This window comes from Tursiops truncatus, chromosome 13, assembly GCF_011762595.2.
Source record: "Tursiops truncatus isolate mTurTru1 chromosome 13, mTurTru1.mat.Y, whole genome shotgun sequence".
Lineage (NCBI taxonomy): Eukaryota > Metazoa > Chordata > Mammalia > Artiodactyla > Delphinidae > Tursiops > Tursiops truncatus.
Window position 1 is genome coordinate 74,991,380 of NC_047046.1, and position 24,815 is coordinate 75,016,194.

The 24,815-nt window shown below is 42.0% G+C and overlaps 1 protein-coding gene across 6 annotated transcripts in view; it reads right to left on the reverse strand.

Annotated features, from left to right (window-relative positions):
• Nucleotides 1-1,147: 1,147 nt before the first annotated feature.
• The window catches only part of RNF152 (ring finger protein 152), an 80,612-nt gene continuing 56,944 nt past the window's right edge, over nucleotides 1,148-24,815 (reverse strand). For 2 of the 6 annotated variants that reach the window (XM_019937167.3, XM_033837813.2), the window contains exon 2: nucleotides 1,148-9,192. In XM_019937167.3, the coding sequence (XP_019792726.1) occupies nucleotides 8,440-9,042 (603 nt within the window). In that variant the 5' untranslated portion in view covers nucleotides 9,043-9,192 and the 3' untranslated portion in view covers nucleotides 1,148-8,439. Of the gene's footprint in view, nucleotides 9,193-14,087; nucleotides 14,705-24,815 lie in introns of those variants that run through there. The other 4 variants (XR_004521600.2, XR_012325456.1, XM_019937164.3 and 1 more) reach the window with 3 other exon arrangements.

Consider the following 24,815-nt stretch of genomic DNA (forward strand, 5'->3'; position numbering starts at 1 on the left):
GACTGGCGTGTAGGGCTCTCCCGTGATTTCCTTCTCCTTCGCCCTGGCCCCCATTAAGTCTACAGAGAAGCCTCGAGATCAGACTATACATGGGATCCAGTCCCGGCTAAGCTCCTGGAGGAGCTAAGACCTTTTAAATGCCTTAAATGCCTTCTTCCAGTCAACTCTTCCTCTAGCTGACAGAAAAGCTCTGCTCTAACAGTGAGGAATCCCTCCCTGGCCCCCCAGCATGCACACACACACACACACACACACACACACACACACACACACACCCTCTATTTGAGATCAGGGAAATCCACACCAGAAATCCTAAAATATACTAAATAAATGTCACACTTTCAAAAATCTGGACTCCCTAAAAAAGGCCTGCTTTTTTGGTACAAGAAATGAGTATTGAAGCACAGTAACCTCTCATGTTTAAAACTATAGGGATCATTTTTATAACTTCCCAGCGAGAGCCCCAGCACACTAATACTAGTGTTCATGCATATCCAATCATTGCTAACCCCTTAATTAGGATTAGGGCACCTGTTCCACTGAAATACAATTCGCTGATGTGATCCCAAGTTATTGAAAGGCAGAATGCTTTTATCCAAAAAGGCTGCCCCAACGCCCTCTGTTCCGCTGATAAAAACATTTGTTAAAAGATTCTTTTCCAGACGCAGAGCCAAGAGGCCGGGGTCATGGTACTAATCACTACACAGGGACCTGAGAAACTGATGACACTTGTGTGAAAATGCTGACTAGTTGGCAGCATCATTTTTCTAAGAGAAGATAGTAATTCAAACCATTGGCATATCACTCCTCTCATCCCAATAACCTTTGGACCTCTAATTTCCTCTAAGGTACTTAGAGATGGTCCACACAGCATCATTTCTAAATGGTAGAGGTTAAAGTTGGGGCCACCAGAAGCCACAAAAACCCAAATTGCAAAAGCACACTTGGACTTACCCATTACAAATGCGTTCTTTGGCTTCTCAGAGGAGCCACTTGAAGGTCGACTCCACTTAAACCCTTGGCTCAGAAGCAGCTTTATGACCCAAGTCTATTAAAATTCTTAGAGTCTCTGATGATGAAAATCCCAGCCAATTTTTTTCTCTTCATGAGGTGGGGGGGGGGAAAAACCAACACAAGTCTATTTGAAATCGTTTTATGAATTTTAATCATAGCAAATGTGTTTTAACAGTAGTCATAAAATCAACATTACCACATATACAAAGGACAAGACACCAGATTGGCATACAAAAATACCATATATTAAAATCGGGTTCATTGGAAAAACTCAGGACTTGCTAAGACACCACCTACAACAGAAAGAGCAAGCAAGAATGCTTTTTAAGACATTCCGATTTATAAACAGCAGCTTGATATCCCCCTAACGAAGTCGATATTTGGCAACATTTGGACACTATTTTCTACACAGTCCAGCAGCTCATTTATCTGTAGGGCTATTTGGCCCTTTAAAAGAAAAGATTCTAAAATAAATAATCCACATAATTGTAAATGAAACATGTCAAGGACTTAAGTTAACAGCCTCTGAGCAGCATTAATCTAGCCATTTGACCGGAGTACTAGTTATCAAGAGGGCCAGGGAACCCACCAGTGGAGCCATCCGAATGGCAGGGACCCTGTGCAGCAGCTGCAGGGCGTATGTTGGGAGTCTGTAACCACCCCGAGCTGAAACCAGCCTCCACACCTGCATCTGCCAAGGGAGCGAAACAGGAACACGTGGTGGAATAAAAAATATAATAAATGACCACAACCTGGATAGAAACTGAAATATTCTGAATGAGTCTTCCCAATAGTCTTAACCTACTCAAGTCAGAATACATCTACAGGCACGGGCATTGCATTCCACGGTTGGGAGGATGTCATTAGAGTTTGTCTGCAATGACTCAGCAACCCACTGCAGAGCAGGTTCTGAAATTGTCTTGTGTGCTGACGCCCAGTAGGGCCTCCTTGGACCCTCTCATCAGCTGATCATATTCCCTGTTTGTCTTCAGTTTAAACATCCTGAATTGAATTTCGTGGGCCATACTGGAATGACAAATCGTGCTTGGCTAAGTTAGTCCCAGTTGTCCTGGGTTTCTTTCTTCAGCTGGTTTCTGCCACGATTGACCTTCATCTCTTCATCTTCTGTCTACTTTGTTCAGGAGTTATCATCTCATTACAGATTTCCCTCCCTTTATGCAAGTGTTTTCTCACTCTCTGGGGATATCTTCCTATCTGTTGCTATATACCAAATGCTACATCTCCACCTCTACCATACAGTGTCTACCTAAGAGCTGGGTTTTCTCTCAGCCAGGAAAATCCAACCAGGAATTTTCTGAAGCACAGGGTAAGACACCAACAATTGTGTCCTCCCACTTTTTAAACAGGGATGACCTAAATATCTCAACTTGTTCCCCTTTGAGGGGCATCTGCCTCATCTATTTCCTCCTTCTTACAGCCCATGCTCCTTCACAACCATCACATCCAACCGTCTACCTCTGGATTCTCAAAAAGCAAATGTCAAATTAAAAACTGAGCTTCCCTTTGGAAAACTGTTGTTAGAATAATCCAATTAACGTACCCCAGGGAGACCACAGAAGACTTTCACACGGGCTACTAGCCCTACATCCCATGGAGATGAATTTAGAGCAGTGTTCTAGAAGAATGGGGCAGCCATAAGAGAACATCCCCCATTAAAACAAAGAAAATCCATGCTGTTGCAGACTTCAAAAGACCCCTCAGTTCTTTGCCCCAAATATTACTGAGTGTCTCTAAAAAGATCCTAATATGAATAGTATCAAAAACCGGAGACTACAATAATAAAGTCCAGCTAATGAGATGAGTGTTTTCAAGCACCACTACATCGTAAGTGAGATTGTACATAGTGGGGTACCCCAGGCAGTGAACCCTGAAAAAAAATAATTGGCCCGACTGTGCAAGGAAACTTGTGCAGAAAACTCAGAGCCATATTGCAAGAGTTCAATAGTGGTGCTCTGCCCTCGCCAACTTGAGCAGAGCCCAAACATAAGTCATTTGGAAGACAGAGATTAAACGCCCCACCCACTAATATTCTTTAATGATCAATGACTTTCCAACAAAATGTATATGGTAGAACCCACCTCTTCATATATTTGAAAAGTCTCAAGAGCTTAGTTATATAGACACTCCCAAAGATAGCTGGGTTTGACAAAACGGGTGCAGCCTATAACACTTGTTGAGAAATTAACATCTAAATTCACCATTATATAACCCACATTGGAAAACATTTTACTTGATCTTCGTAGCTTCAGTTATAGCTAAATCGTGTGTCTACATATATATTTATATCTATATACAGTGAATCAATTGTGTCAGGAAAATCAATGGCTTGAATTTCCACTTATTTTTTTAGAAGACTTTCATGTTTAACAAACTTCAGCAACTTGTCATCACTTTTGAAATAGACTACCACTTTCAAAACAGTTGCTGAATTATCTTCACTCATTCTTTGGAGTTTCTCTTTCAGTAAGGATTACTTTGTGGGCAATGTTTTACTGAGAATGGTGGAAATGGTAAGGAACAGCTTCTCCTTCTAGGTCAAGGATGACAGATTGACTGACTGATGACACTTGTGTGAAAATGCTGACCAGTTGGCAGCATCATTTTTCTAAGAGAAGATAGTAATTCAAACCATTGGCATATCACTCCTCTCATCCCAATAACCTTTGGACCTCTAATTTCCTCATAAGTCTAAAGAAAAACTATCATTGGGCAAAAAAATTTTTAATCATTTTCAAGGATCAACTAAAGAGTCCTGCCCATTGATGAGTTCTCTATAAAAAAAAAAAAAAATCAACCCAATTCTGTTAAATTGAAGCAAATGCATTTGGTTTACAGTATTTTTGGACAATGAAAAGCAGACTAACCAATTTAGACACAGCATAGCTTTTCAAATAAAACTATGAGAACTCTATAAAACCAAATCTAGACTGGAATAAATACTGTACCATCAGGAAGAGTCTGATCTTTCTATGAAAATATATCTCAATTTGAATTTTCTACTTCCCTTTATTCACTTAAAAAGCAATTTTAGTAACTTTAATAACCTTCAAGGCTTTAAATTCCATGGGCAATTTTTTTTTAATGTAAAACAAAGTGTCTTTGTGCAAGGCTTCAAATCTTCGATTCTTTCAGTGATAACTAAAAAAACCAAACAGGACGAAAACAATGTCAAATCTCCCTCTAAAAATTGTACCTATGTTTTTGTCTGGCATCTGAAAAATGATGCCCACCTATGCCCATCTCAAATACGATGACGAGCTGGCAGACTTCAAGGGCAAACAAAAACACTCCCCGTGAACACTGCAAAACACGCTTGCTCTTTTATTTCATACCTTACTAATGTAATGATGGCGTTTGGGTAAGACCCTGAAAGAGGGATTTCATTAGGCTTTTTTTTTTTTTCTGTAACATTTACTTTTTGGTCACAAGACCCTAAACACAATTTCACAGTACAGGTCATGCAAGTCAAACGTTTTAGAGCTACTGTCTAACTACTATTTTTGGACAATAGATTCACATGCAGCTAATGATCCCAGAAAAGGGGGCTTTATCGAGCACTCTTTAAGCTTCACTGATTATTCCTTGGCCCAGAGTATCTAAGTAATAACCCTGAAGAGCAACTGATGCATTTTTACTGTCATACTTGAGATCATATATTTTTTAAGCCAACTGCATGTTACTAAACCAAAAACTGTCTTCTTCGCCTTACTCTGCTTACTCCATTAATATTTTGATGCTAGATTCCATTGCACAACCCTCGAGAAGTGCACTGTCCAATATAATGGCCACCAGCCACATGTGAGTGGCATCTATTTAAATAACTTTAAATTAAATAAAATACAAAATCCAGTTCCTCACTCAGACTAATCCCATTTCAGTTGCCCAACACCCAATGTGGCTACTGTATTGGACAGCATAAGTTATATAACATTTCCATCATCACAGAAAGTTCTATAGAACAGCGTCAATCTAGAAGATCCCAAGGTTGCACCAGCACATGGTTTTAACCTTCAAGGGACCCACTCAAGTCATGTGCAAGATTAAACTGAATTATATTCCTAAAGGAAATGCCTTATAGCTTTCTGATCATAAAGTATGACTGGAAATGAGAACCCATTTGCCTTTTCACAACTTATGCCCCAGGTCATTATACAAAAATGTTCCAAAGACAATGCTTTTTGATAGCATACTTGGCTCTACTTAGCATATTCAGCATTCTCTTGCTTATGTCAAGAGCATTAATAAAGATGAAAATTCATGCTTCTTATAGTTTACTATTTACACAACACTCACTGTCCTTTATAGCTCAAGTGGGAGGGGGGAACCAATGTTTTGCAATTAAAAAAATTCAAATCACATGGTTCTCTTTAACTGTCTATACTCATCCCTAAATCAACACTCCTTTCATTTCCCGGAGAGGTAGATGCTAACTAAAGTGAATATATAAATCTACAAAGACAAAAAACTTAATAGTTGAGTTAGTAAAGGGTATTGATCCTCCCTGAAAAGGATCATAGACCAACAGAGAGATCGACAGGTCTAGGAAGCAGCAAGAGGAAACGGCAGTACAAAGTTCTGGTCCCCTTTTACTGCAGAATGACAAACGGGCTCGCACCTCTGGGGACCCCAGCAGACTCATCTACAAAATGAAGCCACCAGAGGTTGCTTTCAGCTTTCTGTGCTTTCAGTTGTGAGTTATTTCATTGATGTGCAACTGTGAATTCTGGCTGACTGAGTCACTGGACTTGAGTCACATGGGGTAGATGAGTTGTTAGTGTCATGGGTAAATGCCAAAGAGGCCAGAGCAATGGGATGCCAAATAACATTAAACATCATTAAGCCTATAAAAATCCTATCTGGCAGGCTGAGACATCACGTAGACATGTGCACGCACAGGATTGCACACCCTGATAAGCAGGTACACAAATAAATAACTGCAGGCAGAATCCACATAAACAATTGTTCTTACATCAGTAAGACTCACACGAAAAATTCTGATTTGGGTTGTTATTGTACCTTAAATTGTAACGTCAAGAATCTATCAGAGCCGATTAATTTTGCACTGCTTAATTGCAGCTCTAGCACAGGGTTGTTTTTAAGTAAAAGGTACATGGACATTTGTAATCTACAGCTTTGCACTAAGAAACACAGGGCACTGTATCATCACATATGTTAGTGTCTATATATAACCTACAGACCATGGAGAATTCTATCACACACTACACTCCAGGGCTGGTCATTTCATACCGGACATAAACATACGTAGACCTCATTCACAAAATTAATTTGAAAATGGCATGACTTAATATTGCAAGGGTAACGTCCATTTGAAATGTGGAATTCTTAATGTAACATTTCTGTGGGGTTTTTTTCCCAAGAGGAATAGAAATTAGGTCAGACATGCATCAAGGCAGCCTGGGAGAGTTTGAGAAATTGAAACTAACCCAACAGTATATTAGGTTACATAATAGAGGATAGCATTCAGCTAATGTGATACCTAAATTATTAATACCAAATAAATCCTAGATTATTTGTTGTATAATGCCCAATAGCTTACACAATAAAATGGCATTTTAACCTAATTTCTAGTTTGAGCTTTCAAATACATTTCCTAAAGGTCTAATGACAAATTGGAAAGATTTGAAAAACCCATGTTCACATTTTTATATCAAATTCTCATGTCAATGAACAGGGTTAGCTTGGGATTCTGTTCATTATATTGTCGTTTTATCTCATTAATTCCATCACTTTAATGTGCACATTTTGTGCTGCTTGAAGGTAACAGTTAGCATATAAGTAAATTAAATTATCTCAGTCTTAAGGGCTTTTTCTAGCCTTACTTTTTGGAGCCAGTCACTGCTTATTTTTCTGTCCCCTATTTTCAGGGATTCAATGGAACATAAACAGACATATTTATGAGTGGGGACCTTGGCACATACCACTTGCTTCATGAATTCCGTAAGAGAAACTAGAAGAGAACTGTAAAGCTCACAGCTATGTCTGAACGCACACATTCAGGGATAGAAATTTATCATTTAAGACCAGCAGATCTTTCTTCATGAGCATCTGTAGGCCATTACACATTTAAGAACGTCTGAGAATTTATGAAGAATTGGTCCACTTAAACTAGGAATGTGAGTTGCTAGTTCACCTTGCCATTCTTCTCAATGAAAACACATTTTGAAATACAAGAGATAGTCTCACTTATACCAACAAGAGGAAACTGGAATTCAAAATGATTTAACTCTCATGGAACAATCTCTTTCAAAAAATAATCATGGACTGTCTTAAAATGCCAGTCCAAGTTTGTTATTGTTTACCAACACTCATGGCTGTTACAATACATCAAAACTGGGAGCAAAGACAGAATCTTCTGTTACTCTCCCTTAGTGCCTTACAGAATACAGGACTTGAATACATAGAAGAGGAGCAAGTTTGGAAGTGACGTGTCTGTGACACCTCGCTGGGTGGGTACCGGTGCCCTTGAGGTGGCCATCATTTCAGACCCCGGACTCATTCATGCCCACAAAGTCTTACTCCCGGGATTCTTCTGAAAAGATTCAAAACCTGAGGTAAATCAAATTACACCCACACCCACACCCCCCCCCCACACACAAATACACAATATTTACATTTAAAATTCTTATTTTGTGAGATGGCTTGAGAAAAATCGGCATGTAGGTTTCCTGTGGGATTAGGCATTTCTCATTATTACTCAGTTTATTGCTCCCCTGTTGGGCTTTCAGTTTAATAAACACATAGCGAGCTCTAATTACAAGGGAAGAAAAATGGAGGTACGTGACAAAACACAACACACTGGAAACACTTGTTCAAATATCTTCCTGAAAAAACAACTGTCCACTTAACTTATTTTAATTTGGGTGCCATTCAAAAAGTATAAAAGGCCTTAGCAACTAAATGAAGACTGGGTTTCACTTTTTAAAAAAGGAAAGAAACCAGCACTGCATGTCATCACTGAATTTTTACATGGATTTTCAGATTTAATTCTACTTGTATACATAGCATCTTTGTTTTAATCTACCACATTTAGAGAAGATCACATTGTATGCACTTCCACAGTTTAACATCTAAGTAGAATAGGTCTACCTGGCAACATGATTTTGAGAAATCATAAATTACAGTCCATTTAATACATGATTATGAGGATGCATGCGATCGTCTTGGAAGCTGTTGCCACCAATAATCAGAGCGCTCTGCCTGGTATCTTGCTGACACCTCACATTCTGCCCTTCGTGTCTGTCTTGGGTTAATCAAGTGGCAGCCCAGAGGCCAGCACTCGGCACCCAATGATCAGCGTGGCCCCCCATCTCCTCACCGCGATCCATCACCAACACCTGCTCAACCGCTAGTTGGCACCCACAAGAGACTTCCCCACAGCCCTCTTCAGCCACAGGATATCACAGTGAAGCGCTTAGAAATGCAGGACATGTTGTGGAGCACGATGCCGAGAAGGAAGACCAGGACGCAGGCCACCAAGATCACAGTGCACACCCCAGACCAGGTGGAGCTTTTCACCACGCCCCGCCTGTCTGGCTCCTCCTCCACCGCCTCGGGCGGAGCCCCGCCCTGCAGAGGCTGCTGCTCTGCCGGGATGGTCACGGACTTCTGCTGGCTCCCGGGCAGCAGACGGCAGCCCATGTCTCCGGGCAGCAGCGCTCGCTCCTTGGAGATGGGCAGGGGCAGCATGTAGCACCCATTGCTCGGAAGTTTGATGAAGACTGGGGTGTGCTCGGAGGCGTGCGGGATGGCGATGACGGCAAGGACCTCGGGGTCGTCCGGGAGCTGGGACACGGAGAAGCCCGGGGGCAGCTTGGTGATGCCCCGGCACCAGGGGCACCTCACGTCCTTCTGGCTCGTCCTCATCTGCTGAAGGCACACCGAGCAGCACGTGTGTTTGCAGTCCAGCAACTTGGGCCTTCGCCGGGGGCTGTAGTAATTGAAGCAGATCTGACATTCCAGCAAAGACTCTTGGGAGAGCGTCTCCATGGTGGACTGTGGGCAGGAAGGCCAAGGCCGAGGGGGAGGAGCTTGTTCTCAGAGTCCACCACTCCGCCACCTTCTTTCTTGCAGTCTCTCCAAAGCCTCCGGGGGATCGGGGAGTTCACAGGCATCTAGCATACTCGGGCGTGTTCATTTCTGAAGGAGACAAAAAATGCCAACCAACTTAATTACTTCAAACAAGTTGAGACGGATTTATACGGCTGCTCAAAAGTCTTGACACCAGGTCAAAAGGGTAAAGTTTCCCACTTGTGAGGCTGTAGGATTCCCGTAATGTCCAGTGGACAGTAATAAGTTGTCTCCGCGAATACCTTGCTTATTTCTGAAGAAATAAACATCTCTATGGGGTATACAGAGGGAGTCTGCTCTTTCTGCTTTATTGTTCTTCTGGACTGTTCTTCTAAATACACTGCAGAAATTCTCTCGTTTCCAATAAGTTTGTAGCATTTCCTAAAAGTAAATTTCTTTCCTTAGATCCTCTGACCTTCTTTTTCTGACTCTACTTATCTTCCTGTAACTATTCATTGCCAGATACTGGCAACTTTACAAATCCAGGTATTTCATGTAACTAGCTCGCTCACTTGATATGGGTTAGGACCGTTCCTCTCTCACAGGTAATTAAAATGATGCCACCAAAGAAGCACATGCAGGCATCTGTTATCTTTTCCACCAAATCACCTGAACCAAGGTAATTCTCGTCTGTTGGTTTTAAAAAGAGACAAAAACAAAATAACCCCCAAATAACAACAACAGTGAACCTTTATGCAGTAGGGGTCACAAAAATACACAGGATCACTACTACATTTCAGTCAGTTCTTTTAATTTCATTATTATTTGGGCTTGCATCAATTAACATGACCAAAAGCAAATACTGTTAATTCACTGATTATAATCGAGCATTATGGTCAGAGAAGACTGGTAAGGCAGCCTCACCAAAAAAAAAAAAAAAAAGGAGAAGGAGAAGGAGAAGAAGGAGGAATGTTAGCCTTCTGATATTGACAGGAGGCAGAATAACTTAGTTCAACTTAACTGGAGTTTAAGGACCTCCCCCCGCCCCATCCCCCCCCTTCCCCGCCAAGTGTTCTAATAAAGGCTGCCCAACTCTGCTTCCTATTGAAAGCATCCAAATTATATGTCTCTGGGTGGAGCCATGATGACTCTGGAAAGAACTATTCAACCACTATTGTAGAAATAATTGTCAGCCCTAGAACCCCACCTACACCCAGAAGCAGGAGCTAATAACACAGAAAACCTCGTTCACATTTTTCTTAAAAAGTGAACCTTCTTTTTCTTTCCAATTTCCTTTGTGAAATTAAGAATGCACCCCCTCCCCAATGATTACGATTTGTAAAAATAAAAATTAAACATGCAGAAAAAGTTTAAAGTCAAAAATAATCACTGATAAAAATTAATGTTGACAAAAGAGAAACATTTTAAAATATTTTAGCTGTAGTAAGAGCACTTAAGTTACTGAAAGTAAAAATATAGTAACATAGCATTCAGAAAGCTCATATTATTAATATAATCAACTACTCATCTATCCATTAATTCAAGAAATAGTTATGGAATAACTGAAATTTGCTAACCATAGAACTTAAATGTTCTCACCAAAAAAAAAAAAAGATAAATATGTGAGAAGTTGGAAACGCTTTCACAATGTAGACATATTTCAGATTACTGCGATGTCAACTTTAAATGTCTTACAATTTAATATGCCAATTATACCTCAATAAAGCTGAAAAAGGAAATAAAAATAAAAAAGAAATATCTACTGAGTATCTGTTATGCAGAAAGCTAGCCATGGTAGGATATTAAGATGAATCAGACCCAAATACTACTCTTAAGCAATTTAAAGTTAGGCAAGAATGAACTAGTGAATATATTTTCTCTTCTATTCATTTATTCATTCAAATTCTCATTGAATATTTACCATGTGTCAAGCATTATGATATTTATTTTTTTCCCTTGTAACAAAGACCTTGTCACCACTCATAAGAAACTCCCAGACTGGAGGTACTTAAATAGTTATGTGAGTAAATAGTTATAATAGAAATACAGTGATGCATGCCTTACTGGAGCTGGAGGAATAAAGGACGGCTCAGTGAAGAATCTGGATCAGGGAGAGGATTCAGACATGTAAAATCAGGGACAGGTTATTTTCAAGTTCAGAAATCAGCATGAGCAAAGTAAAAGGGGTGAGCAAATACAGAATTATTTTTATACTCTAGCTGTGACACTGGCTAGAAGATTTTTTCTAATACAAGAGTAACTTATAGATGCCATCTCTAAGAGTTTTACAGTTTTAGCTTGTAAGTTTAGGTCTTTGATACAGATGCCTTTTAAAGAAACACAATTCTCACAGAACTGGCAAGCACCCTCCCACAGGCCCAGCCAGGGAGAGCAGGGCCCACAGGAAGGGGAGGTGATCAGACCCAGGCACGGGCCACAGACCACAGACTGTGGACAGCCTCGAGTGCCAAGGATGTGGGGCTTTCTAGTGAGCAATGGGAAAACATCAGAAAGGTTAAGAATATGAGAATGATTCATTAGGTAGCTATATTCAGGATAGACTGGAAAGACCTGCTGGGAAGCTATTATAATAGTAGACGAGAGATAATGAGTAGCTGAAGTCAATAGTGGTGATGAGAATGAAGAGCTGAAAAGTGCTGACAGGTCCTACAGGGGTCAAGTGGGATCTGGCCACATGTGACGATGAGGCTGTAAGGGGGAAGAAGTCCAAGGTCAAGTCTTGAGGGGAGGCTGGTATTATTAAGAGAAATAGGGATGGCAAAGAAAAAGATGATGAGTTCTGTTCGGGCCGTATTCCATTTGAGGGGTTAGGAAGATAAAAGAAATCAGTTATCCAGGAAGATGTTAAAGAGTCAAAAGAGGGGCTTCCCTGGTGGCGCAGTGGTTGAGAGTCCGCCTGCCGATGCAGGGGACGCGGGTTCGTGCCCCGGTCCGGGAAGATCCCACATGCTGCGGAGCGGCTGGGCCCATGAGCCATGGCCGCTGAGCCTGCGCGTCCGGAGCCTGTGCTCCGCAACGGGAGAGGCCGCAACAATGAGAGGCCCGTGTACCGCAAAAAAAAAAAAAAAAAAAAAGAGTCAAAAGAAAGCTGAATATATGGATCTGATATTGCAGAGCAGGCAGAGCAGAGAGAGACCCTTAGGGAGCACTTATCCTTAAGCCTGGCTAAAAGGAAGAATAGGGGCAGACATAAGCAGAAACCCAGGAACCCCTCCCAGCACATACCCCAGATGAAAGAGTTCCAGGCAGCAAAGGGCTATGAGCGGTGGGCACTGAGAACAGACCTTGAGGTGGGGCGACCAGGAGGTCACTAGCATTTTGGGGGTGTGACTTCAGCAGGGGACCAGGGGTATGATGGAGACTGGCGGGATGCTGGAGTTCCCTGTGATGCGGAGTGATGTCAGGCGATAGGATCATAGCTTAGAGGGAAGAGCATCAAGCAACAGTTCTTTTTCTTTTCAGAGTAGAGAAATTTGAGAAAAGAGGGGCAGAGCAAGCAAGTTAGGGCGCTCACAGCCAGATGGTCTGGTCTGTGCTGTTCAATACGGTGTCTGCTAGCCACAGGTCCCAGCAGAAGGTAGTGTTTGAAGCTCAGAAAGGAAAAAGTGTACAGACACTGAGGTGGGGAATGTGGAACGGAAACAGAAATCCCCAAAGTGTCAGCAATGAGGGTGGAATTCTTCTAATTCTATACCCAAGGTACTGAATTTATTTTTTCTTAGAAAATAAAAACCGAACACAGGGTTTGCTGGTGAATCTTGACCAATGCTCTTATCTATCCTCACTGCTAAAGCCCACTGACAGACAGCAGGCCATAATATTATAAATCATAGGAAGATGTGAATGTTAAATGGAGGGTGGGGGGCAGAGATTGATCATAATGAACTACAGTGGCAGAAATGACAAAATTGGGGAGGGGTATACAATAGCCAAGACATGAAAGCAACCTAAATGCCCATTGACAGGTGAATGGATAAAGAAGACGTGGTATATGGGACTTCCCTGGTGGCCCAGTGGTTAAGAATCCGCCTGCCAATGCAGGGGACACAGGTTCGAGCCCTGGTCCAGGAAGATCCCACATGCCACGGAGCAACTGAGCCCGTGCACCACGACTACTGAGCCTGCGCTCTAGAGCCCACGAGCCACAAGTACTGAAGCCCACGCACCTAGAACCTGTGCTCCGCAACAAGAGAAGCCACCGCATTGAGAAGCCTGCACACCACCATGAAGAGTAGCCCCAGCTCGCAGCAAATGGAGAAAGCCCGCATGCAGCAATGAAAACCCAACACAGTCAAAAATAAATAAATAAATAAAATTTAAAAAAAAAAAAAAAGACGTGGTATATATATACAGTGCGATATTACTCAGCCATAAAAAAGAATGAAATAATGCTATTTGCAGCAACATGGATGGACCTAGAGATTATCATACTAAGCGAAGTAACTCATACAGATTAAGACAAATAAAATATGATATCACTTACATGTGGAATCTAAAAAAAGGATACAAATGAACTTATTTACAAAACCGAAACAGACTCACAGACATAGAAAACAAACTTATGGTTACCAAAGGGGAAAGAGATGGGAAGGGATAAATTAGGAGTTTGGGATTAGCAGACACAAACTACTATACAGTACTACTACTAAAATAAACAAGGAACTACTATATAGCACAGGGAACTAGACTCAAAACCTTGTAGTAAAGTATAATGGAAAAGAATCTGCAAAAGAAAAAATATATATATATGTATATATATCTGAATCACTTTGATGTACACCTGAAACTAACACAACATTGTAAATCAACTATACGTCAATTAAGAAAACATTGGGGAGGGGTACAAAAAAAAAAGCACAGATTCCTGCCATTTTATGAATTTGGAGAAAGCTGTCCTTAACAATGGCACTCAGGGCAACCACCTTCTATGTAAAGAGAGCTGGGAACAAAAAAATACTTTGTGACACCAATATAGAAACAGTGACCACCAGTTCCTTTCTTACCCTTCTCTACTTCCACATTAGTTACCTTGCTTCCATAGAAAATTGTGGAAAACAGCTCAGCAGAGTGGGAAGAATAGGGGCTTTGGCTTCAAAGAATCTTGGGTCCAATCTCTGTTTTGTCACCACCAGCGGTGCCACTGGAACAAGTCCAAAGCTTCTAGAGCCTGCTTCCTCACTGGCTAACGAGGGGTGATGGAGTTTGTGGCTGAAGGTCAAGTGTGTTCAGGCACTGCCAGGTAGTGAAGGGCTCAGGGAGCCCTGGTGCTAATCCCTCCTTCCTTCTGACTTGGACTCCACACGGTGCCGTGCCGGGTGTGGTCTACCCAGAGGCACTTCCTGGCTCTCAAAGTACAGCCCTGTGCAACAGCTTGGGCGGAGAAAGGCGAGCACTCCTCTTGGCGCTGCCCCGAGACCTGCCACACCATCATTTTTCAACAAAACCAACATGCAATTTTATTCATGAATTTATGTTCCAAGTAATGTTCACTTAATTGGTGTTGAGTTCCCTTAAAATTAGATTGTACAACTCAATTTTCAACTCTATCCAAGTAAGTGTAGGCCTTACAACACAGGCTGAACACAAAGGCAGAAGGGAAAAACAGTTCCTATCTTCTGTGCTCAGCCACTCAAGTCATTTTGACAGCAGGGCAGCTCTCTGATTTATACACTGATTCTGCCCATACTGAATTCCAGTTTATTTCCTGTAGCATAATTAGTAATGATGATGACTATTTAGGTAATGAGAAGAAAATTTGGGCTTCCCTGGTGCCGCAGTGGTTGAGAGTCCGCCTGCCGATGCAGGGGACGCGGGTTCGTGCCCCGGTCCGGGAAGATCCCACATGCCGCATAGCGGCTGGGCCCGTGAGCCATGGCTGCTGAGACTGCGCGTCTGGAGCCTGTGCTCCGCAACGGGAGAGGCCACAACAGTGAGAGGCCTGCGTACCGCAAAAAAAAAAAGAAAAAAAGAAGAAAATTTATGAGGCTCTGGACAAAAGGTAATGATGAATCTTCTTTCTCCCTTTCATCATGAACTCAAAAGATATGAGTCAACTACAGAAGAAACAAGGTCCACGTAAGCTAAAAAAGAAACTCGGAGTTCCTAGTCATACACAGGATACACAAGCACACACTGGCAACTGCTTTAGAGACCTGTCTTTGGAGTTAGTTTCCTTACAGGAGCAAGACATGATGCTCAAAGTAAGTACTCAAATTCAAAAGAAAAGAGTATTTTGGTAGAACGCATAAGAACAGGTGTAAACTGAAATATATTGGAACGATTTTTAACAGTTTAGTTTGAAAGAACCTAAAGTAAAAATTAAGAAAAAAAAAACAGACTACAAAAAGAGGAATAGCAGCTAAGGGAGGACATTCTCAAACTAACTGTGGCTTATGATCTAGAATTTATGTTCAAACGTATCTTCATAAAACAGTAGTTTCAGGAATTCCCTGGTGGTTCAGAGGTTAGGGCTCCAAGCTTCCACTGCAGGGGGCACGGGTTCAATCCCTGGTAGGGGAGCTAAGATCCCCGCGTGCTGCACAGCACAGCCACAAAAAAAAAAAAAGACAATATATATTACCTTAATTAAAAATTACTTAAAATAAAAGAACAGTAGTTTCATAAACAATGTCAGTTGTACAATATACAAATTAAAGGCCTTGAATCATCACTGAACTCAATACTAATGCATGCCCTGGTTTTAAAATAGTTTAAAAAACTAAGATTTGTATAAATGGAGGAAGGTGTGACTTGGAGGGAAAATGCCAAAACCAGAGGAGTGTGTATATTGTAATTGTTGTTTAGGGGCAATGGACATTTGTTGCTTTACAACATCGATATATTTTCATAAAATAAAATTTCTTCCTTTTTAAAAACTGTATACTTTTAAGCACTTTTATTAAAGGTGTGGGTGTGATAAAGTGCTCCCATGAATTTAGTGAGTGGTAAAAAAGCAAAGGTCTCCAACGCTGAATTTTTATAGTTCCAGTTGCTTTTAGAAGTCTGGGCACAGGAGGACAGAAAAGCTGATGAAATATATCCAGTCGTCCCTTGGTATCTGCGGGGGATTGGTTCCAGGTTCCCCTCTCGAATACCAAAATCGAAGGATGCTCAAGCCCCTTATTTAAAATGGCCTAGGAGGGGCTTCCCTGGTGGCGCAGTGGTTGAGAGTCCGCCTGCCGATGCAGGGGATACACGGGTTCGTGCCCCGGTCCGGGAAGATCCCACATGCCGCAGAGCGGCTGGGCCCGTGAGCCATGGACGCTGAGCCTGCGCGTCCGGAGCCTGTGCTCCGCAACGGGAGAGGCCACAGCAGTGGGAGGCCCGCGTACCGCAAAAAAAAAAAAAAAAAAAAAAAAAAAAAAAGGCCTAGGACAGCTGGCCCTCTGTATCCTTGGATATGAAATTCTCGAATATGAAACCCGCCGACTATAATGCAGGTAGTTTTACTCTGTTTATACTATAGACTCTTCATACGTTCTGATTTAGATCCACGTCTGTGACATCAACTATGAAGCCTCTCCCCACTTGTGACATGAGTTGATATTAATTACATGTGGCTGACCTTGAATTATTCCATTTGATGGTCTACACAAGGATCTTAAATTCAATGGTTGTGTTGAGAAAAATCTCTAAGTCAAAGACTAAACTAGTCACTATACTGCTCTTCTTATTCTCTTAAAATAGCATGTCTTTCTGACGCAGGTCATTTACTTAATTTTTCAAGAAAATGTAAATATTTGAATTGAGATTGAAGAAATTAATTACAATTCCATTTAATCTGGCATTTCAGCTGGCAAGACCATTTAGTTATATTGGATCTTGACAAATTCTCCGATTAATGGCAAGAATAGGAAGGGCTGGCAGTGACAAGATGTGTGGCTGACTTTTGGTCCTCTGGTAGCAGAGAGCAACCCTTTCAGGACACAGTTGCCTACTACGTGTAAAGTCCAATTGGTATAACTACACTCTGTTTTCATGGAGAAGGCAGTGGATTCCAGGACTCTGACAAATCTCAAGTGAGAATTCTATGGGCCAAGCTTTAATAGTTGCCCTGTTTTCTCCTATGAGCATCATGGTTTGTGTATTTGAAGATGCAAAAATTCTGGAAAGTGAGAATGGTTACTTAAAAGTCTTGGGTGACCAAGGGGGACGGGGCAAAGGACGGTGACGGTGTTGGAGGCCGACTGGCCCCGGTAGCAGACGCAAGCAGGGTAGAGAGAGAGGTCATTGGTTAAATGGGCAAAGAGGAGCAGACCAGAACACCATGGTCAGCCTGGGGACTTGCCACACAAAGAGCTAGCCTTGCCAGCACTGCCCAATGGGACAACCACGAGCCCGACGGACCTGCCCACAGAGTAGGGGCCATACCTCTGCATGTGCCAATATTTTCGCTGCAAAAATGCAACTAACCAAGCAGCTGAAACCGAACCACAGTTTCCAGAGATGTACTTACATAGGAGCATTTCAATTAAGTCAAGGTAGGGAAAAGATGAATGCATTTGACCTAATCACAGCTTGGTGATGAATATTTAAAATCAAAGTATATTGGAACCAAGACATTTTTAGGAATTAAAGCCAAATTTCATTACTGCCATGACTGATAATAACCACTGGTTTTTGTTGGTTTGCTCGTTTTAATATCTATCAGATAATCATTACTATCAGGAATCAGGAGGCAAGGATTTTAGCTCTAATTCTGCCTATAAGTAGTTGGGTTACCTTAGGCAAATCACCTCTCCATGAGTTGCAGTGTCCTCACCTCCAAGAACACTGGACTAGATGATCCCCTAGAGTCCCTTCTAGTAACAATAGTTCTATGACCTAAGTAACTGCTAACCACACTCCTGGGTTTTCAACAACATGACAGAGCTGTCAGGCTGTTTGTTGTATAGTCATTACATCTGACAGATCATTTATACATATTAACTGTCCATGATCTCATGCAGGTTTACATGAGACAGTGGGCATGTAAAATAAATGGGAAGCATCTTACATATTAGAAGTTTCTTCCTTTAGGCCTTACTTTTTTTTTTTTTTTTTTTTAGGCCTTAGGTTTAATGAATGAGTCTAAAGAGAGCTAACACCCTAAAAGAAACAGCCCACAACCTCGATTTGCAGCAACTATCAAAGGAGTAAGTTTTTATGTTTAATCAATAACCCTCTCAGCTCAAGCAAGATATTCCCATTATCCAAACTTGCTGCTACGTGAAGGTGGTTCCAACTGTCCCTTGAGCCGAAGCCTGCATAACTGTCTGGCTCATAGAGAGGCCAAGGTTAATGCTGGAATCAATCAGACACACAGCTTCACCTTCACTTGCTCTGATCACCCAATGACGGCAAAGAGAAAAGTTGCAGATGGTCACAAAGGTAGAGAAGAGATATAAAGGACTGTCAGGGGATCCCCAGATTCCCTGGAGAGAGGAGATGATAAAAGATGCCATCAGACAGACGGACACAGCAAAGGGGAAAAGATCAATTACCCCAACTCCTAGAATTCTGAGTAGAGCTGAAGGAACTGACAAGCCAGGCACATAAGTAAAGTAAAGGAATGGAAAACAAACAAAAATCCTAAGTCTTCCCAACGGCTGGACATCTACTAAGATAAAATATGTAGTAGGAGGTAGACAAATATCTACTGGGAATCCACCAAGTGCCAAGCATTACTCAAGGCACTGGGGTCACCATGGCAACAAGAGTCTCTGCCCTCAAGGACCCTGACTTTGCAACCTGATCTGTGGAAAGAGAAGCAAAGGCGAGGGGAAGTGTAGACAAAGCACTGAAAGGGAGACTCTTCTTCAAGTGATCATATGAATTCAATCGATCATGCATAGGGCTTAGACAGAACCACTAAGCAAAAAACTATAATTGCCTGTTAGAGCCAGAAAGGATATTGGAACCCAAGGAGCCTAAGCTGGCCCACTGTTCTTTCCACTTCAGAGACACTGGAGAGCAAGGAGAGTCAGAGGGAAGGACACTGAAATTTCCTTTATTGATTAAGCATTCCACCTGACCCACATCAGCATCATCTCAGACAGCAAGGTGGCTCTGAGCTCACAAGTCTCAAGAGATGCAGGAGTTGAAGATGGTGTCGCAAGGCAGCGATACCTTGTGATATCTAAAGACAGCCCAATGCCAGGGAAGCACATTAAATCATCACTGGGGAGGATGTTTGAGGGCCAAGATTGTGAGTTAAGGACTGAGGGGCTGTCCGAGTAGGCAAGTGCCCTGGGGAGCAGAGGTCTCTCTCTGTGGAGGGTCCCCTTTGCCCCTGCTCTTCATGTGCAGGAGACAGAGAACCTCTGAAGGTCCCTGACAAACTTCCTATGTAAATATTTACATTTTCATAATATGAACCGCACATGTGCATCCCCACTCCTATTTCTTACCCAACCACAAATTCCACAAATTCCAACCACTGAAACCTTAAGGCAATTTGTTTTTTAATGTTTTCCTATTATATTTCATCTACTTCAGGGACCCACAGCCTTCCTCTGTAAAGGGGCAGATGATAAATCTTTTAGGCTTTTTGGGTCATGCAGGCTCTTCCGCAAATACTCAACTCTGCCACCAAAGTGTGAAAGCAGTCAGGTCATATGTCAAGGAGCAGCAGAGGCTATGTTCCAATAAAACTGTCTTTACAGAAACAGGCCACAGATGGGATCTGGCCAATAGGACATCATTTACTGACCTCAGATCTACATCATTTCTCATCATCTCTGTCCTTAATCCCAGAAATTCAGTATATTACTCCAGAGATACCCATCCTCAAATCATCTTATTGCTCTAACATGAGTTATCTTAACTGAGTTTTCTGTCAAGCTACAGAATGCAAAATATTCATAGTTATTTGGGAAGACATTAAGGGAATATAATGTCTTACAAGATGCATTGTCGTTTTGAATGACTATTCCCAGTCAACAGGAGGAAAGAGAGTTGAGCAAAGAACATTAACAATGACAAACATTTGCTTGTCTCACCAGCAGCAAGTACCATTAGTGAGAACACACAGATAGGGTTCCAAACTTTCTTCACACTTAAACATACGGATCCACTGCTTCAACCAAATAAGCAATGATTCTAGAAGTCATTGTGACAGCACCAGACTGAAGACAAGCCTTCATCTGATGGAATGTCACAAAGACAGCATGATAATGCCTCCTGAGGGTCTGAATTTTGGATACAATTCTTGTGTTCATCTGCATAGTCATTCAGTAGCTCAACAAATTTAGATTCGGCCAGGTGAATCTCAGCCCTATACAGGAGCATCTGCTGATGGTTCACCTTTGCCAAGAAGGGACATTGGGTACATTTCCCAAACATGTGGAGCATTTCTTCAAAGTGCCAAAGAACGTGGACGATTTACAATGAGAGCTTCGTTAATTTGAGGCATCTTAAGGCTGGAAGGGCAGGAAAGTCTTGGCTCAATTTTTTAAAAACCACCTAATTGTTAAGACTCACCTACTTTCACACATAAAAAAACATTTATATATATATATATTTCTTTTTTTATTAATTTTTATTGGAGTATAGTTCCTTTACAATGTTGTGTTAGCTCCTGCTGTACAGCAAAGTGAATCAGCTATATGTATACATATATCCCCTCTTGGATTTCCTTATTTCTTAAGAGTTCTCAGGTTACCTGGAGAATATTCTATATTAAACATTTGAAAAAAGGATGGCACATTAAAAACCTGGTGGGTTTTATAGCTATCACTTCAAATAAGCCTATTCAAAAGGCATTCATGAGATTATTTTCTTTGAGCAGAGAGTGTTCATCGCTTCAACCTCCCTACCTACCCTCAATATCGATGATTCATTGCACGAGTTAAGCCTCAGACTGAAGCTGCAAAGAATTCCTAAAGGCATTGGTACTAAAATTAAGCCCCATGGGGAGTCAGCTGTCAATCTGCTCCTTACTTCTGCTTTTTCTTCTGGCTGCAGTAACTCAATGAGGGTTGATTTTCCATTTAGGCAAGGTAAGAAGAAAAGAAAAAACCTACAACCTCCCAAATTAGATATTGAACAGTGCTGCAACCAAAGGCCATCAATCATTAACTCATCTTTCCTAACCAAACAATAAATCCAAAAGATTTTTCCTCTTACTTTCTTATATTTTTAAGTCAACTTTGAGGTAAGGTTTTTCAATAATAAAATACACATATTTTAAGGGTACAGTTCAATGAGTTTTGACAAATGTGTGCAACTGTGTAACCGCTGTGCCAATCAACCTATTTCCACCACCAAAGGTCCCTTTTGCGCCTCATCCAGCCCATCCTTCCTACCTCCACCCCAGACCCCCATCCCTCCCAGCCACTGCTCTGCTCTCTTTGAATTCGTTTGTGTATTTAAAACCCTACCCGTGGGGGCTTCCCTGGTGGCGCAGTGGTTGAGAGTCCGTCTGCCGATGCAGGGGACACGGGTTCGTGCCCCGGTCCGGGAAGATCCCACATGCCGCAGAGCGGCTGGGCCCGTGAGCCATGGCCACTGAGCCTGCGCGTCCGGAGCCTGTGCTCCGCAACGGGAGAGGCCACAGCAGTGGGAAACCTGCGTACCGCAAAAAAAAAACACAACCCTACCCGTGGGCTTTGACTTAGGGGAAAATAGCAATACTCCGAGGCTCCTTTCAGATGTCCCAGGACCATGACTTTTGTGTATAAGGTGTTTATTCAACTTCACAGAGAAAACCCTCGAGTAGCAAATACTACTACAAATGCATTCATTCAAATATATATTAAGAGACACTGTTCTAGGTTTGAAGGATTGAAAGAGAAAAAGATGAGGCCCATCACTGCAAAGACAACCATGCTCACATAACTAGAGCACAAGTGTGATTTGGGCTTAATGCAGGGGGTGGGCAGGGGATCCGGTAGAAATGGAAAAAGGAGCACCTCTATCTGTCTGGGGAAGCCAGGAAAGATTTTTTTCAGAAAAAGACGGCATTTTAACTCCAAGGTAAGGACACAGCATATGCAAAAGCACAGAGTTCTAGATGTGACAGAATGAGGGGTGGTTAGGAAGAGGGACCAGAGCCTGGAGCCGCCAGCAAGTGACTCCAGTATCTCTGTAAAAGGTGATAATAACAGCACCTACCTCATAGGTTGTTCGGACTGAGATACATTAAAACACGGAGAGCACTTAGAACAGTGCCTGGCATGCCTCTTCCAGGTACAATCGCCATCTCAGGAGGCAGGAAGGAGAAGGCTGGGTCCCAGGCAGGGTGGTGGGGTTGCAGCAGTGCTAACTAGTCAACCGATTAAGCACAGTCCTCCCCCCAGGCTCTGAGCTCAATGGAGAAGCAGATGCCGAAGCAGGCGGGGGGTTAAAACATGAGCTCCGCCGCATGGCTCTAAAGCAAGACTGGAGGAAAGAGCCAGGCCCCGAAGCCCAAAGGCACTTCTTCCTCCTTCCCCTTCTGGTCCTAATGATCAGAGCAGCTGTCCCCGCAGGCTGGAAAAGGCCAGGTCACTAGGTGGCAGCAGGTGCAGCGAGCAACACAAGACCCCAAGGAGGGTGAACAGGTCTGAGAGATGGGAGAGGGGGGAGAGGCGGAGGAAGGGGGAAGGGTGGGGTGGGGAGAACACAGGCCAAGCAGGGCCCCATCTTCTCCTCCTTCCCACTCTCAGCAAGGGGCTTAGAGGAAGGCCGAGGCCCCCTGCTGAAGGTAGAAGTGGGAGTTCTTATTTTGTAGGAAGAGATGAGATTCCAAGGAATGGAACAGTGGCCCCTCCCTTCCTGTTACACAGAGCCTGGATTTTATCTGGGAGGTGACAGGGCTCATGAAGACTTCACAGGAGAGAGGCATCCCAATCACAACTGCATTATCATTCTTATTTTGAACCATTTTAAAGAATATAATTCAGTGGCATTAAGTACATACGTAATGTAGTGGACCCATCACCACTGTCTATTTCCAGAACTTGTTCATCGTCCCAAACAGAAACTCTATAGCCATTAAACAGTAACTCCCCACCATCCCCTCCCCCGAGCCCCTGGTGGCTTCTATTCTGCATTTTGTCCCAAGGAACTACCTATCTAGGTACCTCGTGTAAGTGGAATCATATTAACACTTGTCCTTTTGGGTCTGGCCTATTTCACTATGCATGTGTACCAAGGTCTGTCCATGTTAAAGCAGGTATCAGAATTTATCCCTTTTTATGGCTGAGTAATATTCCACTGTGCATTATTTTTAACAGCTCCCCTGGCAGCAGAGTGGGGATGAATTGGCAGGGGTTCAGCTGAAAGGGAAGGGTGGGCAAGGCTGGAATGAAGGCCATGAGGATGGAGGAAAAGGGAAGAGAAAATGAAGAGGACTTGGAGATAGGATGGAAGTAGAGAGAGAGGGGAGACCAAGGGAGGAATGAGGGAAAGACCCCCAGTCTCCAATTCAGACCACTAGTGGAGGTAGCATTTTTGAGGAGAGGGGCTGGATGAAAAGCAGCAAGGGGTCTGGAGGTTACAGAGATGACCCAATACTCTCTGCGTCTTGAAATTTTCTAACTACTGAAGTCCTGACTTCCATGTGAAACTTAGACAACTATTGGGAAACTAGCTTTACTGCATACTTTTATTTATATGAAGTTATATTTCACCTAGCCAATTATTAGACAACAAAAAAATTGGTATTTTCATTAATAGGCCCTCTAGAAAAAATGAAGGTGGGGGAAGAGAACTATGAGTCACAAATGTTTAAGTCTGAATTAATCAGTAAGGATTAATCACAAATCGCAATCACAAATGTTTAAGTTTCTAGAGATTAAACCTTAGCAGTTTAAACCTCCCATTCTTAGCACCTCTGAAAAGCTACAGTAAAATACTTGTAAGGGGTTGTGCGGGGCCAGAGTGATTATTATTAGATCATCACATTGTCAAATAAGGACTGTCTCTGGGCCCCCAGCCATTTCTTGCCTCGTAAATTCCTTTCTCAATCAACACCGGGCTGTGACAGAATCAACGCAGGGAGATGCTAGATTCACCACCTCTCCCTTGGTTACTTATTCATCGGAGCACCTTCCTCCTCTGTATAAACAGACACATCTTTAGATGGTTCATGGCAGGCACTCCTTTATTAAAAGTGTACACTTACTCTCTTTTTATCTCAACTAAAAGAATTCAACTTTCCAAGGAGCCCCAAATTGAAATGTGAGGTTATTATGGATTATCCAAATCCTTATATCCAAGACGGTGCACGAAGCATGTAAGCTGGCTGCAAGGAAAACAATTAAGCAATTTAGGATACAATGTTCCCCCTACTCTCACCAAGTACCCTCAGAGCAAAAAACACTGTAAAAATACAAGCTCTATGTCAGAAAAAAAAAGATTCATTTTATTTAAAAACATTACATGTAAATGACTTCTGTTAAATAAAAAAAGCTTTCTTGTTTAATATGAAAGCTTAAAGGTCCCATCATCAAATAAGGAACAATTTACTTCCAAAACCATTTTTTAAATTATGTAACCTTTTCAGAATATTAATACATATTCTAAATATAGCATGTGCGTGTGGGGATATATATGTGTCATGATCTGTTAGTATATTTTTATATATAGGCCACATAAGATCCAATTCATTTTTTTTTTTGAAAATAACAGAGACGGACAATTCTTACATCTTAAACTGGTTTTGTTATAGAATTATTGCAATTTTATCTCCATCACATCAAATACATTCAATTTTAGGGGAAGTAAAATATTTAGTTTTTTAATACATTTTTTTATTTTTATTTTTATTT